Below are 18,062 nucleotides of genomic sequence, written 5' to 3'. Positions count from 1 at the left end.
TGTCCCCGTCGCCAGGTTTATAAGAGAGGCTGTTCCTCTCCTATAAACTCCAGCTCCTGCAAATCACCATCACAGGAATACATCTCCCCAGGGCCCCCACTGCTCTTCCATCTTTGCTGTGTGAACTGATGACTGGTGGTTTCATGTGAGGTCGAAAAGGAAACTGAGCTTCTTGGGAAGAGGCTGGTTTTAGGATTTGACCTGGGGCCTGGGAAGGAATACCATGTTAGAGGCAGCCGGGGGAGTGGAGGACCCCTTGTGCAGGGAGAGGGGAGCAGGACTGGTTCTAGGTGTCATCACCTGGCACAGAACCAGAGCCATGATGTGCCCTCCTGGTGCCAGGGCTTGGGGTTCGCACGTGACCCGTGTTCGCATGCCCAGTGCAACCGCTGTCCCGGTCCCCAGCCCTCTAGCCTCAACATCGCCCTGGGAAATGCAACAAAAGAATAAAACAGACGTGTGCTGGGAGTGGTACTCTAATGCTCCGCATCAGGGGTTAGCAAGCTTCTTTCTGGTAGAGGCCTGGGTTAGGGTCCTAGCACTGCTGTGACAAATGAGCGCAAATTTAGTGGTTTCAGACAAGACACGTTTATTATCTTCCCATTCTGTGGATCAGAAAACCTAAAATTCAAGGGTTGGCTGGGCTGTGTTCCTTCTAGAGGCTTTCGGGGAGAATGTCTTGCCTTGTCCAGCTTCTAGAGCCCTCCTGTATTCCTCAGCGTGTGGCACCGTCCTCCATCGTCACAGCCAGCCATGTGGTATCTTTCAGTCTCTCTCTCTCGTTCTTTCACCTCACCTCCCTCTGTCATATGTGCTGCCCCGACTCCAGCCCTCTTGCCTCCCTTTTATAAGGCCCTGTGATTCCCTTGGGCTCCCTAGTACTCCAGGCTGCTCTCCCCATCTGGGGAGCCTTAACCTGATCACACCCTTGGGGATTGGGACATGGACATCTTTGAGGGCCTATTTCTCTGCCCACCATTGGGCCAGCTAGTAAATATTTGAGGTTTTGCGGGCCAGAGGGTCTCTGTCACAACTGCTTAGCTCTGCCGTGGCAACGTGGGAGCTGCCATGGACAATGTGTAATGAATGCACGTGCTGTGTCCCAGTGAAAGTTCATTCAGGGACACCGAAATTGAATTTCATATAGTTTTCAAATATCACAAAATGCTATTCTTTTTTTTTTAAAAAGATTTCATTTATTTGAGACAGAGAAAGAGAGAGCAAGGGGTGGGGAGGGGCAGAGGGAGAGGGAGAAGCAGACTCCCCGCCGAGCAGGGAGCCTGATGCGGGACTTGATCCCAGGACCCCGAGATCATGACCTGAGCTGAAGGAAGATGCTTAACCAACTGAGCCACCCAGGCATCCCCTTTTGGTTTTTTTCAAACATTTAAAAATGTAAAAAAAAACACAAAACATTCTTAGCTGGGGGGCTGTACAAAAACAGGCATGGGACTGGAGTTGGCCCAAGGGCCATCGCTTGCTGCCCCTGCTCTAGATGCGTAATATCCTTTAACACTTAGAACACCCTGGCAAAATGAGTATTGTTATCATCACTCCCATTTTGTAGAATGTTAGTGGCCCTAAGCACTTTGCCCAAGGCCACACGGTTGGATATTGGCAGGTAGGGCTGCTGACACCAGAGCTCACGTTCTTTACCCTCCCTTCACTTCGCTGGGGTCAGCCAGGCATGCATGTAATGTCCCCCAAATGTGGGTTTTCTCTTCTCAGTAGATCCTGAAGATCTGGGTTTGCCTCCTTTAAAAATCCCTGGGCACTGCTGCTGTCACATGCAAAGCGAATCCGGATAACTTCTTACTCAGGCGTTCTAGAAAGATTGCCAGGGCTTTGGTACCTGAGCTCTCTCCTTCGGGGCTCTGAGGCATAGGAACATAGCTTAGGCTCATTTGCTGTGTGGGCATTTTGCCACCTCCCAAACGCTGGGGAAGTCTATCCTGACAGGAAATGGTGCCACCGTAAGCAAGTCCCCCCTGTCTTATTTCCTCTCTTCCTTTATTTTTGGGTGTAGGAACTTCTGAAGGTTGTTGGAAAGAGGCCTTTGGAGTTTTACAGCTTTATGAGGGTGAGCCTATCAGGGTTTAGCAGTCCCAGGCCTTGCCAGAAATGTGTGTGTGCCACTGTGGCCGGGCTTTTCCCCCACCACGGGTGTGAGCTGCGGATGAGGACTCCTCCCCTGGGGGGAGGCCTGGGGGGCCCAAGGCAGCCTGGATTTTGGGGTGGGAATTGTTGGCCATCTTCTTTCTGGCTCTCGCGTCGCTGTCTTACTCCCCTTGTGTATGGTTCACACAAGCCCTTCCCTCTGCCTAGATGGCTCCTCCTTCCTTCCTTCATCTAGTTAACTGGCTCCTCATTCTTCAGGTCTCAGTTCTTTGTCACCTCCTCCACGAAGCACTCCCTGACCAGCCTTTCTGAACACAGGCTCTTATGGTATCAGCTATCTCTCCCTTCATATCACATATCAGAATTGGCCATTTACTTTTACCTTTGATTACTTGATTAATTCCTGTCTTGCCACTGCGCTTCAAGTTCCAGTAGTGTCTCCACACGGTGGTGGCTGTACCTGATTTGGACCCAGTCCCCGTTGAGTCCCTGGTGACTAGCACAGTGCCTTGTTTATATTAGTCACTTAAGCATTTGATGGATGAATAAATGAATGACCTTTAGCGAATGTGTTTTCTATAAAGTGGGGGCAATTATGTCTCCTCTGTCTAACTTCAAGAGAAGGTTGAGAGCACATAAGAGCACTTGGAAGGCAACAAGCATTATGCAGCTATAAGAAAGTACCCTTGGTTGAGCGTTTAGTCCCTGTCGAGCAAAGATGTCCTGACGTCCCTTATACCAAACGAAGCTCAAGTTTAAAGAAGAGGTACTAAGTCCTCATGTGGGTAGGTTGCCGGTGAGGGCGTGGAGCTGTCTGCCTGATTCTTGGGACTGAGCTCCTGGCCCCACTGTCTCTCACTCATGTGATGGGGTGTAAGCACTTGGCTCGCGGACACCCCATGGCTCAGAGGACGGCTCACTGCTTCTATACTGTGATTACTCCACAGATACCTATGCGGGCCGGGCCCTGGCTTGTGGGGGGTCCTGGCTTCATACTGCACCTCATTCTGCACAATTTCTTCTATCCCAGAGATCTCTGTCACAGGCAGAGACAGAGACGTCACCCTGTGAGGCTGTACAAGTTATTAAGATGGGGAACGTTGAAAGATTAGATTTATGACAGCCAACGGTGGATTATGAAGAATAATTTATCAAATGTCAGTGCCTGCAGCCTACAATTTACAGAAGGTTTGCTTAAGCTGAGGAAATCTGATTGGACTGCCCCCACCCCCACCTCTAATGAGTGACAGATCTAATGGATGGCTTCCCAGGCTGGCCAACCGCACTGGGTGTTTATCTGCTTTTTATTAATCATTATTATCACAACATTTCCATAGAGTCCCTCCACCAGCAGCTCTCGAAGTGCCCAGCACTCGCGAGGCTCCCTCAGCTACCTTGAAGGAATAGTAGCCACCTCTGGGAGGTGTGTTAGCTACCCTGGATCATCTGGAAGGCCCAGCGTCCCCTCACCAGGAAGAGGATAGGGAAAATTGAACCTCATTCATTCATTAAGAAACATTTATTGAATACCAATTATGCATTAGGTGCCTTGGATACATTTTGAGCAAAAATGGAAGAAGTCTATCATTTAGAAGGGAAGAGGAAGGTTCAGCAAATGTAAGTCAAGGCAGGGTGCACCTGTGTTCATTCCTCTCCAGAAGGGCACCCTGAATTCTGAGGACGTACGCAGGGAGGCTTCTCTGAGGAGGTGACAGCTGCACTGTGATCTGAAGGAGGAGATGGGGCAGGATCAGACTCTGTGGCTTGTGTTAAGGATTTTGTCTCTGGGAAGCTGGTAAAGTGGTTTAAACAGAGAGAAGTGACATGATCAGCTTATGTTGGGAAGACTCACTTTAACTGCATGTGGAGGATGGATTGGAGGAGAAAGGAATATGGTGGCTATTACTCCCTGGCAGAACAGAACTGAGAGCCTAGAATGGCTCACTCTGTCCAGTGCTGTCTTCGTTATACCACTCTGTCCTCTTCATGGGGGCATTAGATCGGGCACCCAGTAGTCCTGCCATATTTATTGGGGCTCTTTCATAGGCTCTATTCTAGGCCCTTTATGTGCGTTGTTTCGTATGATGACTCTATGAGGTAGGTATTAAAATTCCCATTTTACAGATGCGGAAGCTGAGGCACAAACGGGTCATGTAACTGACCGAGCCAGTGCAGCATGGAGCCAGAATTTGAGCCTGGGCAGTTTGACCCAGACCTTGCATTGGAATTACTAGGCCCCATTGCCTCTCAGGTCCCCCTGTCCTGGCCAGCTGGTGGGCATTCCCAGGGAACATGCCCGCGGCCTTAGGCTGTGACTGCTCCTGGCTTCTTCTCTGTCAGCTGCTGGTCACCGTTCTGTGGGAGGAAGGAAGCTCGGTCTGAACTGTGTTGCCCTTGGCAGAGCCAGGTGGATGATTATCCTATACCTGGGGGCTCTTAGCAAACTGGTAGGAGTTGAGCCTTGTGCCAGCCTCCTTGGGCAAATTTAGACAGCAACACTGTTTTGTAATTTCTGTGGTTGACCCTTGTCCAGAAAGACCTCAGGTTCTGCCGCTGGCCTGCTTCGTTCTTTCTTCCCAGCTAGGCAGTAGCAATAGCTAATGGCTCTGCAGAATGGATAGTTTGATCTTCCAGAACCCCAGAGAGAATGCAGATTCCATGTAAGACAGGGACTCTGTGTCCTCGAGCTATTATTTTCATTATTATTTGTATTATAATAAATTGCTCTGTGTGGGAAGCTGGAGGTGGGGGTATTCCCACCTTGAGGCAGGGCAGCTATTGAGTGGGGACAAAAAGACACTTGGATTCCTTGTCCTCTCCCCCGGCCCCCCAGGGTCTACATCGTGATATCGGAGGTCCCCTCTTCTGACCTCGCCAGAAAGTCCCGTTGGGGTTGGGTGAATTGGCACTAGGCAGGGGGCACTGTCTCCAGCAGGTCCTGCTGAAATGCAAGTATGTTTTCCAGAGGCTGTTGCCTTATTCTGTGGCCTGAGGTCTCCTCTTGGCCAGAGATGGTGTCTGTTTTGTTGGCCCATGTACCTAGTGTGGTTTCTGTCATGTGGCAGGCCTGCAGGTCAGTATTTGCTGATTGACTGACTCGAACTGAGGAATGGCAGATTGGTTTCATTTCCTATATTAACTCTGGTCAGTTGGTAGTGGCAGCCTGGAGCACCATGTGGAGAGACATTCTGAGGCATCGTCTGGGCCCACAGCAGAAATGAATGCTGGGATCGATTAGTGATGTCTGCCATGGGTGTGCATGGGGTGTACTTGTTAGCTGTTGCTGCACAGCAAATTACCCCCAAACAGCAAACATTTGATATGATACAGTTTCTTTGGGCCTGGAATTTGGGCGTGCCTTGCAGGGTGGTTCTGGCTCAGTCTCCGTGAGGGTATAGTCAGGGTGTTGGCAGGGCGCTGCAGTCATCTGAAGGCCTGAGTGGGGAAGGAGAATCTGCTTCCAGGATGGTTTACTGTGGCAGGAGGCCTTGGTTCCTTACCCCTGGACCTCTTCACGGGCTGCTTGAGTGTCCTCATGACATGGCCACTCACTGCTCCGGGAGCATGCTCTCCGGAACAGGACAGAAAGGTGTCACAGTGGCCTCTCAGAAGGCATGCACTAACTTCCTCCGTATGCTGTGGGTCATTAATCTAGCTCACACTCCGAGGTGGGCAGTAGGCTGCACCTCTCAAAAGGAGGAGTATTTAAGTACTTGTGGACACAGTTTAAAGCCACTGCAGGGGAGATGAGAGGGTATGTGCCACCTATTTGCTGTCAGTGTCAGATGTTACTTAGAAGGGGCGGGAATGACCCTGGACAGGCGGGATACAAACCAGGCATGTTTAAGCAGGGGCAAAGTGAGATAGTCGGCGGGGTGACGATGAGATGGAGGAGTGGTTGGGGCCGGTCCCAGGAAACGGTGCCAAGAGGAAGGAGTAGGTTTCCAGCAGAGGTGTATGGGAAGTGATGGTGGGTTTTTTGCTCAAGGCAGACAGTCTGGGCTTTGCAGAGTCCTAGGGAGCTGGGGCTGTCTTGTCAGCTTCAGGCTGGGGGTGGGGAGTGGGGTGGGTTCACTCCAGCTACTCCATTTGTACAGGGACTTGTCCCTCTCCCCATCAGACTGTCATGGATGGCTGCGGGCACCAGGCCAGGCATGGGGAGAGGGGCATCTCTAGACCTCGAGAGCCAGATGTTGTTTGCTGCTGATGCCATGGTAACCTGCCCCAGGTGCCATGGGCCGTCTTCCCAGCTCCTAAGTGGGAACTGCCTGGCCTTGGCAGCTAGGCCTGGACTTGCCTGCTTTGAGGCCAGCTCCTGTCTCTTCATCTGCAGCCAGCCGGTTCTGGGTTTGTTAGATTGGTTGGCATTATCTTGCGTCAGTGATATTTGATGTAGTAAATCCAGAAGGGGTCTGACGTGCATGACACTGGGGACAGCAGGATGGAGTATTTGAAATCGGGCCATCTTGGAAAATCCAGGAGATCGCCCTTCCTGGGCCTGGTGAGGGGCCTGAGGCTGGCTGGCGGATGGAGAGACTTAGTGAAACTCCTCCCAGGAGTCATATTATGGCTTTTACAGAAGATCCTGACTTCCTGTTACCTTATTTTGGGTGAAATGAGGACCCTGGCCAGTGCTTGGCTGCCCCCAGTGTGGCCTTTTGGAAACATTGCCCAGAGAACTGGCTTTGTGGGAAGCTGTAGACTTAGCTTTCTGGAGCTTCTCTCTCTCTGCCCTGTACCTGGGTATAGAGTCACGTGGTCTCGGTTCCCTGGACCCCAGCTGATGCCAGCCTGCTGAAGTCTTAACCTGAGCCACGGGGGGGGGGGGGGGGTGACACATTTCTTCTTGACCTTCGGATGTTTTCTGCTCATAAAAAAACAAACACCACCTCCTGCTTTTAAACACCCCCCCCCCTAAAAAACCAGATCATACAAAGCTGGAGAAGCTTTTTTCCTGATTATTTTTCCTTTTCTAGACATGGACATCGATGTATTTGAATCATGGGCCTACAGTAATTAAAAAGCACATAACTAGTCATTTTAAAATGCAGTTGTTTTACTTAATTGATTTTGCCTCCAGACCCAAAGGAAAAAAAGAGGAACGGGGGAAGGACAGGCTTAGAAGGGGAGACAGGTTTCTGCGAGTGACTGGAGGCAGCTAAGGGCCCTGCTTGAATCTAATTGCTGCCCATGCTGCAGTTTGTTTCTGCTGATGGCTTTCTGCTCAGAGGGCTGGGGGCCAGGGCCTCATGGTAGGGTGGCCTTGGTGTCAGCTGCACAGGGGGTATAATTCTGCTTTTGGGACAGGGTCTATTTTCCCTTACTATCTATCAGCGTAAAGTACTTCCACTGAGCACTTTGTATCAAGGTTCCATTTAGAGATACTTTATTCATATTTAATTACAGGCTGCAGCACCAATCTTTAATTACCTTTTTTATAAGCCAGCTAGGAACATTCACTAGCAATCAATTATTTTGTGTGTGTGTGTGTGTGTGTGTGTGTGTGTGTGTGTGTGTGTAAGCACAGGAGGGCGTGGGCGTGCGACTTGCTTCCTGATAGAGGGGAAAGCATGGCTGCAGGGGCCCTGGGGAGGTGGTGGGTGGCCAGGGGTGGGGTGGGGATCTGCCCAACAGGTTCCCTGTGTGGAGTGAGTGGTGCATTTCCCATGCCTCTCTTTGCTTCCACTGGTCAAGCTGGGGATTAGGGCAGGTCCTCACAGCTGGGCCTCGTTCAGAGTGCTGAGTTGGCACATGGGCTTGGGTGGTATCCTGAGCTCCAGACCCCCTGCCTCCCCTGGTGGGGACAGGGAATGGTGGGAGGTCCCCTTCTCAGTCCCTGGCGGTATGGTGGACCAGGCTTCCTCTTACCTGGGAGATTGAGAGATGCTTGCCTCGGCCCTTTCCTTCCTTCCCCTCTCCCCGGAGTGCTCCTGGCAGCAGTTCTTGCCACACAGCCCTAGTGATGCCATGTCACTCTTTAGTTGCAATGACTCTGCAACGTCCCTGCAATGACACTGGTTTGAAGTCTGGCTGTCCTTCTTAGGGAATGAGCCAATGTTACCAGGGAGCCATGTGGAGGCTTGGGGTGGGGAGTGGGGTCAAATGACCCCCAAGTCCCTTTGCAGTGGGCAGATGGGGTCATTCCAGCTGCCTGGGAGGAGAGGGTCTGAGTTCGCAGATCTGCCCCAGAAAGCATTCTCCTTGGTGCTCCTTCAGGAACAACCAGACGGTTTCTAAAGGCAGTTCTTGTTCATTTCATTATGTAATGGCTGGGAAATGGCTGGGAATGTTGCTGAAGTCTACCTCTCTTCTATTCCTGGATCCCTGTCCCAGCAAGAGGACACTGAGAGGAGGGGGGAGGGGAGGGAAAGGAACTGACACTTACTGAGCCTCTTGAGGGTGCTGGGCACCATGCCCATGTTTCTTTTTTCTAACCCAGATGGGGCCCAAGAACTACAGTCAGAGCCCCTTCAGTCCTGTGTGACAGAAAACAACTCAAACTGACTTAAGCAAAAAAGGGAAATATGGGGTGGGTATTCAGGCATGGCTAGATCAAGGGGCCCAACCATGGTGACCAAGATTCGCTCTCTCTGTCTCTTGGCTCTGCTTTCCTCTTTGTTGCTACTCTGGGACTCCTGGTAGCTCCAGGCTTCAGGTTCAATTTTTACCTTCAAGTTCAGCAGAGAGAAAGAATCTTTTCTCCCACAGTTCAAACAAAAGTGAAATACTTGAGTCTGATTGGATCACTTGGGTCACGTGTCCATCTCTGAACCAGTCAGCGTGACCCAGGGTATTCAGGGTTCTGATTGGCCAGACTGGGGTCTCACACCCACGCTGGTGTAATAGGTGGGGTCCACCTGGGTAAATCCCATACAAGACATGTGCTTTTACATTGGAGGCCTTTAGACTAGTAGGTGTGTGGGAGTAGGAAGGTCCAGCCATTTGAAAAGGAAGAAAGAGTTGATTCGGTTCCTCTCCAAGGGAGAGAATAGTGGATTCAGTCTTTCAACAAATACGTATTTGCCACCAACTAGTTCAGGTGCTATTCTTTTTTTTTTTTTTTTTTTAAGGTTTTATTTATTTGAGGGGGGAGAGAGAGAGAGAGAGGATGAGCAGGGAGAGCAGCAGAGGGAGAGGGAGAAGCAGACTCCCCACTGAGCAGGGAACCTGATGCGGGGCTGGATCCCAGGACCCCGAGATCATGACCTGAGCCTAAGGCAGACGCTTAACTAACTGAGCCATCCAGGTGTCCCTCTGGTGCTATTCTAAGCACAGGGAATTCAGCAGCTAACAAGACAGACAAAAATCTCTGCACATTTGAAGCTGATGTTCTAATGGGGTCTACAAGGATGGTGGTTCTTTCATTCTCCCAAGCCAAGCCCAAGTCTAGGATAAAGGGAGAGACCCAGGATGATTGACATGGGGAGAGTCTGGTCCTCAGGGAACCTCGAACCTAGGAGGGAGGGAAAAAGACAAGTATGTGGTTGGGGAAGGAGGGTGGGGGAGGTAGGCACTGGGAGGGGCACAAATAAAATACCCAGTGAAGAAGAAGGGAAGCCAATCTATACCCATCTCCCGTGACAGAGAAGTGTGGGCCCCTCCCATGTTGCCTGGACCTTTGGCCTCCGAAGGATGCTGATGAATGGGATGGAGTTTAGTGAAAGCTACAAAATGATGACAGGACTGGAGGGAGTGATTTATGAGGGAGATTAGCAAGGTGCCAGTGCAGCCTAGCAAGCAGAGGGATGGGATGGTGGCCAAGGGTCATCTGACTGCTGAAGTCCAAGGGGAGGAGGGGGCTGAGGGGCAGGAGAGAGTGCCTGCTGCAGAAGCGGGGGTCAGGGGAAGCTGGGGCATGGACTGAATGGGCCTCAGCGTGAGAGCCTGGGGGATGTGAGAAGGAGGGCCATGGGACTAATCCTGCGTGTACACGTATATGTGTGTGTGTGTGTGTGTGTGTGTGTGTGTGAATGTCTGGATCTTCTAGGATTGGGAAGCTATACAGGACTTCAAGAAATGGAGGGAGTGAGAATTTCAGCCTTGGACATTTTTGCAAAAGGCTTTTGAGAGTCTCCTTCCCATCTGGTAGAATATTCGTGTCTGGACCATGTCGGTGTGATCACTCAAGTCAGAAAGACTTTTTTTCCTTCAGGAAAATTTGGTATGGCATTTCTAAGAGGGAAGGAGGGAAGGAAGAAGGGAAGAGAAGACAGAAGAGTAAGGAACACATATTCCATTTTGTAGAGAAAGGGCAAGGGATCTGCCCCAGGCCACCTTTGGGTGGCATTACAGGTGGGGACCAAAAGTGAGGCTGGGGTGTGCACCCCAGGGGTCTCTGCCAGGTGGTCAGGCCAAGGGTGGGCTGGGGGACCCGTGTTGAGCCTGCTGTTCAGGCAGGAACAAGAGATGGCTACTGGGTTTAGAACCTCCAAACTGGGGTCCCTTGAGCTCTCCCATGTTGGTGGGTTGGAATATCTGATCCCTGTATTGGGCTGCCTGGGGCCCAGGTTCTGTTAACTCTTGATCTCATGTGCATATGTAACAGCCCCAGGGGTGCAATGGTGCATAATTAAATGAGCAGATGGTCCTCAGTTCTGAACATTCTAGACAGCACTTCTTTGGCCTTGAATCGGAGGTGCTCAGGGCACCCAGGCATGCGTATGAGGACACACCCTCCATGTGTGTTTTCTCTCTCATTCCCTCCATATGCCTGCTGTGAATCTCCATGGCAGTAAAGAGCCCAGGCAAGGCATTGGGTTGGCGTACAACTGGTAGAGCAGAAAATCTATTGGGGGACATCAGGCAGCCCTGGCCCGGCCCATCCCCTCTCACTGAACTGAGTCATCTTAATTGCTCCATTCTCTCTCCACTCTTTGACAGATTCAGGATTTGTTTGTGAGCTTTGATGACACCCCTCTGGGGGCCGCCTCCCTGGCCCAGGTCCACAAGGCGGTGCTGCGTGATGGGCGGACAGTGGCCGTGAAGGTCCAGCATCCAAAGGTGCAGGCTCAGAGCTCAAAGGACATTCTCCTGATGGAGGTGAGAGCCTGCCCCTTCCTTGGTCCTCATTTTATATTTCTCTGGAAACTAGGTGGCTTTGGTGACACTGGTTCAAGGCAGCTGGGTGGAGTGTGACCCTTTGAACAGCAGGGTGGGAGAGGAAAGCTTGAGACCATGACAAAGGAGGCATCATGACAGTGCTGTGACTGGGGGACCCATGGCTGGGTTGGTCAGTTCGTCTTTATTTGTTCCTAGGAACTATCTGGGGATGGTCTCAGAACACGATGAACAGCTGCTGGGGCCAATGAGGTGGATGTTGAAGAAATGAGATGAACTAAAAGTGATTTCCTTGGGGGCAGAAAAGTTACATCTTACTTTGTTAAATGATAACAAAAGGGAGCATGTGGTCAACCACGGGATGTAAAAATGACAGGATCACATAGAAATATTTACGCAGATTCCATGTTTGCTTATCTCCTGTTCTGAGTGAACAAGTTTGTCTACCTAAAAATGTTCCTGGGAAAAGCCCCGGTGGAGACAGTGTCTCTGGACTTCTCTAGCTCTGTCGCTGGAGTGAGGGAGGGTGAGCTGCGCGCTGGCTGGGCGGTGGTCAGCACCCGGCCCAGGAGGGCAGGCATTTAACGTGCCAGCGTGTCCCGCCCCTTCTCTGCAGGCTGCCTTCCCCTGTTCTCTTTCCCCATTCTGGACTCGGTCTGTTTCCTCAGCTCACCCTGAGTAAGCTTTGCACACGCATGGAAGTTCTCTTTTGCACTAAGCACTAGATGGGTGCTGGGGACACAGGAGTGAGGGAGCTTCATCTTCCTCCCCGGGGGGGTTTCCCTGTTTAGTGGAAGGGCAGGTCTGGACATGAACAGTCACAGTGTGGGGATGTGAGTTCTGCCAAAGGGGGTTTGCCTGGTGCCCTCAGCCCTGTCTGGTCTGTTGGGGGCGGGGCTTCACGGAGGGCCCGGTGAGACAGTGGGGCAGGGGAAGGATAGCTGAGCCTGTGTGAAGACCCAGTCTTAGAGCAACAGGGTGGGCTTGGAGAAGAACTTGAGCTGGTTCAGGTGGTACGGCTGGGAGTGGTTGCAGATGGGGCTGGGAAGGTAGGCAGGACAACATGGAGGGCCTGATCTTCCAGGCTAAGGCATAGAACAGTATACACAGCAAATATAGATCATCTGTGGAACTGAGCAGATCCGATTCTCTCCTGTAGTCAGTGGGGAACCATTTAAGAATTTTAAATCGGGAATGTCGAGATCAGATGTACATTAGAAACAAAAGTCTATCGGCAGTCTGTAGGATGTACTGGAAGGCAGAAAGACTGTAGCCAGGGAGACTAATGGAGGGGCTGCTGCACTGGTCTGAGCCAAAAATAATGATGTGACCCAGGGCAGTGTAGTGGGAGTTGAAGAGGAGGGATGGGCTCGAGGGGCAGAGTCATCAGGACTTTGTGAGCAGCTCTCCATGGGGTGGAGGCAAATACTGGTAGGAATGAATGGGAGGAGAATAAAACAAATTGTAGGTTTCCAGCTTAAATGATTAAATTTGGGTGCCTTTAACCAGTGTATCAATCAGGGTCCAGTTGGGAAGAAACAAAATTACGCTAGGTATTAACAACAGAGGGAATTTAAAAGAGAAAATGGGGCTCCCAGGGGATGAAATTGCAGAGAGGCCAAATGGGACGGCGAGACAGTTACCAACGGCCGAAGCCACTGCCACCCTCAAGGTGGAGGGATGAGGAGAAGAGGTGGTTCTCCGGAGCCCGGGAGCTGAGGTCACCTGGTAGAGCTGGCCCAGGGCGGGCTGGTCCTTTGGGAGGTGGATCACACACAGCCTCAGGGCCCATCACCTGGGAGGTGGAGCCGTGGATGCTGTTTGAGGTGGCAGGTTTCCACCTCCTTCTCTCCCCCAGTGTTCCACCAGTGTTGCCCATGGGCCAAGCCTAGATGGAAAATGCAGTTCCTTATGAGAGCAGTGGGGTCAGGATGATCTCCGAGCTGGGTGCAATGGGTGGTAGAACCACCAGGAGAGCTCAGATACTGCCGTCAGGAGATTTGGATTGGGATTGCTCTGCTGGTCTGCATTCGGGCTGCGACTACAGATGTGGGATTTAGTAGCAAGGGGCCTCATGGTAGGCAGGTGAATCTGGGGGAGTAGTTGAGGTCACTTGGAAGGATGGAGCGAAGAGAAAAGGAGAGGACAAGGGGAGAGCTGGGAGGAATACCGCCATCGAGGGAGTACGCCCAGGAAGTTAAGCTCCTGGAGGAACGGAGAAGGCATGGCCAGAGAGACTGGAGGAGAAGCAGAACTGAGCAGTGCTGCTATATTCCGTGGAAATAATTTCAAGAAGAGAGATAGAGAAGAGAGCAGCTTAAAACAGCAGGCATGTGTTTTGCTCATGAATCTGCAATCTGGGCAGGGCTTGGTGGAGAGACTCACGAGTTCCGAGTGGTGCCGGCTGGGTGGTCTCACAGAACCAGAAGATCCACTTCCAGGTGGCTCACTCACATGGCTGGCAGCCCAGCTGGGGCTGGGGACAGGGCCTTGGGTCCTTCCAGGTGGCCTCTCCACAGCTGTTGGGGCTTCCTCACAGCGTGGCGGCTGGGTTCCGAGAGTGAGTGTCCCATGAGAATCAGGTGGAAAGCACATGACCGTTGTATGACCTAGCCTTGGCAGGCACATAGCACTACTTTGTCCTTACTCTGCTGGTAAGAACAAGAGTCACAGAGGCTCCCTTAGTTTAAAGGGTTGGGGAATACTCTACTTCTTGATGGGGGCATGACCAGGTTCTAGAAGAGCATCAGAATGGGAGGTATTGTTGCAGCCGTTTGGGAAAAGACAGTCTGCCAGAACTACTCAGTGTTGTCAAATGGGAGATAAAATTAGGAAAGCTCGGGAAAAGGCCTCTCAGATTTGGTGATTGAGAGTCTTTGGGGTGAGCAAGGAGAATGGGATGAGGGGCTGGGGGTAAACTGAGGCCCCAGGGAGTAGAGATGGTTGTCACTCAGGTCACAGTGGGGAGGGTCCTATGGTACTTAGAACAAAGCACACGATTAGAGGCGGGGACTGGAGCAGGCTGTCACTAATGGGGAGGGTGTCCATGGAGTGGGGGGGGGGCGCTGAGATCCAGGAGAGAGAAGTAACTGACAGGTGTGGTCCTGGGGGAGACTCCAGGGATCAGGCTGTAAGGACCTGGGTGGAAGTATTAGCCTCGGTCAGCCTTTGTTCGGAGCCCAGAGGAAGGTGGTGAGGCTGCACACAGATGAGGGGGCAGAAGGGGATGGCGGAGGGAAAGTGGCAGCTGAGTTGTACCAGCCTGATAGCCCTATTTTTTTCACTGCAGTAGGAGGCAAGACCATCTGCTGAGAATGAGGGGGTAGGAGGTGGCATTGGAGGCCGGGGATGGGGGTGAAGGTTTGGAATAGCTGCTCTGTGTGATGGAAAGGGAGCTGACCAGGGCTCGGGAGCAGGGTTCCTGAGTGGCACCGGGCTTCTATCTGGAAACCTGAGTTTTCTGGAGCACCTGTCAGTGGCTACGCAACAGCCATGGTTGGGAGTGAACTGGGAGTGAATTGGGAGTCTCGGAGCATCCCGGGGTGTCCTGAGACCTGGCAGCCACTCCTGTGTCAGGGAGGAACCTGCCTCTCCCCAGCAGTGCCATCAGGACCCACTTGGGCTGGAAGGACAGCTGACACCGTTTCTCTACGCAGAGCCTCGCTGACTCCCTAAGTGATGGCTGCCGGCAGGTCAATAGCAATAATAGCGCTAATAAAGATTTGGCGTCTTACTCCTGGAGATAAGCATCGGATGGTTTCCTTGGGAAGTACGGCCTGGCAGCCGAGTGCGGAGTACAGAGGGGCTCGTGAACAGTGCCTGAGGCCGAGGTCACCACCTCCGTGCACCGTCAGCCTTAACAGCATCACCGATGGTGCTGCCTTGTCGCTGGGCTTGGTCTCCGGTGGAGAACATCCTCCCTGGCTTAGCCTTCTCTGTAAAACGAAGATAGAGCCTAACTGGAAAGCTCATTTCGTTTGATATTTGAAATGAGTCTTATAATTTTGTTCCTGAGTTCTGACCTGGAATAGTACCTTGGGTTTAGGAATGCAAACCCCAGAGAGGTTCTTGTGTGTGTTAGTGGGAGAAGAGTGATTTCAAGGGGGGCATTAGGGCCACCTTAGCCACCAGCAGCTTGGAGACAGGGTGAGGAAAAGCGTAGCTTTCTGGTGCTTCCTTTTATGACATCTCCAGGTACTTTGCATCCTCATGCCTCACTCCCACTGCCCGCTGTTGTCCCTCTTTCTTCTCCAACTCTGTGATGCCCCCCAGCATTGTCTTGAGAGGAAGATAATCTGACTAGAGTAATTCATACTAAGGAGAGAGTGACTCATAGGTGTAACCTTTGAATATTTGCAGTTGAAGAGGTGAGCTGCTAAATTCAAATACATATCTGCTGTAAAGACAGGTCTGGGGGTGAGGCTTTTGAGAGTGAGGAGGTGGAGGACTGCTACTGGTTCTATCGGTTAAGATGCTTTAGGCTGCAGGTACCAGAAAAATCCAACTAAAAGCAGGGTAAATCATAGTAACCTATATTAAGTCACATTTTAAGACACCTAGAAGTAGTGTTGACTGTTCCAAGGTTGACTGATCCAGCACTTCACTGTGGTTTCTAGGGACCCAGGTTTCTTTTGTCTTCTACTCTGGCTTGCCCTTCTGGGTAGTGCTCCTCATGGAACCAAAACAGCTGCGGCAGTTCCTGCTGTGACAGGTAGATGACATCCAGTGCCAAAGAGGGCCTGTTTCTTCCCTCATATTCCTTATCAAAAAGGAGCCCCTCAATAGCATTTCCTTCATTTCTCATTGGCCAAAAGTAGGCCACATGCCCACGTCTAAATCAGTCTCGGTGAGAGACATGAGACTGATCATGATTCACCTTCTTAGCTTAAGGCCTGCCTTCCTCGAAGGACACGAAAGATGCACAGAATTGGGGTTTTGTTAGCCAGGAAGGTGAGGGAAATGGCTTTTGGGTTGGCACCTACTAGCACATGCCACCTTCGTGTTTTGTGTCTCCTGTGCACCTGGCGCTCCTCTTGGGGCAGGGGACAGTCTCTTGGATGGACTGTTGAATGATGGCAGGAGGGTGGGAGCCAAGTTTCGGTAAATGGTGTTTGATGCACCTGACGGTGTTGGTGACTTTGCACAAAAGAGAAAGGCACAGCCAAGGGTGTTTTTCAGCTTTGTCATTATCACCTGATATTGTCCTTTAATAGTTGGGGCAACTCTACTTCTAGATGCGTGGCCAGTGACTCTTATTGATTTGAGTAGCTGTCCAGAGCCAGACTAATTGGGCCCAGAGATTGGAACAATGATTCAGCAGGAAGGGGTGAACTGACAAGGCAGAGTCTGTTCGTCTGCTGGCGGGCTGGCTTTGCCCCAGCTCTTGCCCACAGTAGCAGGGAGCTCAGCCGGCTAGACCTCACTGTTGTTCTCACTGTCAGAGAGCACGGCAGGACTCAGAGGGCCTGCGAGCTGGTGGGAAAGCCATAATCCCCAGCTCCCAGTAGCACCACCCTGTATCACTCCCTGTTATCTCGTAAGCTTCTGGAATTGATGATGAATACTCCCTTGCTCTGTCAACCCCTAAAGCATCTAACTCCTGCTCTCCATGTACCACCTGTCCCCAGGGCACTCTCCCACACGGGGGTGGGACTCTGGTCTGAGCACCAGAATCGAATCCGCTGTTTGATACCATCTGGCCCATGCCAAGGGTCTCTAAAAATAAAGACCTGTGATGGTCATGTCGTTGACGTTTTTTGAACAACATTTTTAGTGCACGCTTGTCTGTCATCTTGTTTCTTTTCTGAATGTGTTGATTGAACAGTGGGTGGCTAGGTAATGTTTGTGTTGGCACAGACTCTAACAGCTGATTTTATTTTCTAAAATACATTAAAAAACCCCAGAGATGTAGACTATCCCATGGAAGCTTCTCTCCACCCTATAATTCTGTTTTGTAAAAAGTGTGCACTTTAATAACTTATCGGAACAAAGATAAACCCCACGAATGGCAAGCTATTTACATCACTCTGAATTGATTTTTGATCCTTGTCGAACATCCATTTTTACCAGTTCGGATCCGTGCAGGCGTTCTATTTAGCATGCTGTTTTCCCAGAGAGCATTATTTCTTTTATAAGATATAATAACTTAATAATAGTCAGTCTTACTTCGGTTGCAGTTTTAACAGTCCACAACGGTTTTTTTTTACACCTTATCTCACACTTCCTATTGTATTATGCTGTGTTGCATTGCATGAGTCAGGGCTGTGTAAAGAAAGGAGTGAAAAAACCCTGGGTCCAAGTCCCGCATTTGAAATGACAAGCTGTGACCTTGAGAAATGCTTTAACCTCCAGGAACCAGTTTCTTTTTCTGTAAAATGGGCAAGAAGAAGATTAAATGAGAGCATGTTTATAAAGTGCCTCATAGCACAGTGCCTGGTATGGGGTAGGTACTACTAATAACAATTTCCTTTTTTTTTTTGTTATTATGAATAGCAGTCACTAGTTTCCAAACTTTTATGTGACTTTTTTCCATTATATTTCTGTGTGGCTTACAATTGATTTTTCCTCCTGTGAGCCAATGACCCTATAGGAAAATAATTTCATTGTTCTACCTTGAAGGAAATGTTAATTGTTGAACATACCTTGATTGACTCATAAGGTTTCACATCACGTAGAAAATTCTCAGGCATTCCAAAACTGTGGTCACTGAAAATTCAGAGGTAATCCCTTTCCCCACTGAAACCTCAGAAATAGAAAAACTTAATTTATTTGAGTAAGACACATGTGAACATATAATCATCTCCAGGGAGAAGACTAACCCTTTGAAATGTTCATTTATTCACTCATTTATTCACTCAGTTATTCACGTGAATATTCAGTAAACATCT

General features: G+C 50.6%; 1 protein-coding gene across 5 annotated transcripts in view; it reads left to right on the top strand.

Annotated features, from left to right (window-relative positions):
• Window positions 1–18,062, top strand: part of ADCK1 (aarF domain containing kinase 1) — a 146,929-nt gene that overhangs the window by 60,581 nt on the left and 68,286 nt on the right. For 3 of the 5 annotated variants that reach the window (XR_015768477.1, XR_015768476.1, XM_028102543.2), the window contains exon 5: window positions 10,999–11,157. The exons of the other annotated variants lie outside the window; for them this stretch is intronic. Coding sequence is in view for 1 of the 3 variants with exons in the window: in XM_028102543.2 (XP_027958344.1) it covers window positions 10,999–11,157 (159 nt within the window). In the remaining 2 variants the exon portion in view is untranslated. The remainder of the gene's footprint in view (window positions 1–10,998; window positions 11,158–18,062) is intronic. 5 annotated transcript variants of the gene reach the window in all.

This window comes from Eumetopias jubatus, unplaced genomic scaffold, assembly GCF_037043125.1.
Source record: "Eumetopias jubatus isolate StellerSeaLion01/CBP00866 unplaced genomic scaffold, mEumJub1_p1.0 scaffold_7, whole genome shotgun sequence".
NCBI classification, from domain to species: domain Eukaryota; kingdom Metazoa; phylum Chordata; class Mammalia; order Carnivora; family Otariidae; genus Eumetopias; species Eumetopias jubatus.
The sequence above is the reverse complement of the archived record's forward strand: the minus strand, read 5'-3'. Positions and strand labels throughout refer to the sequence as shown.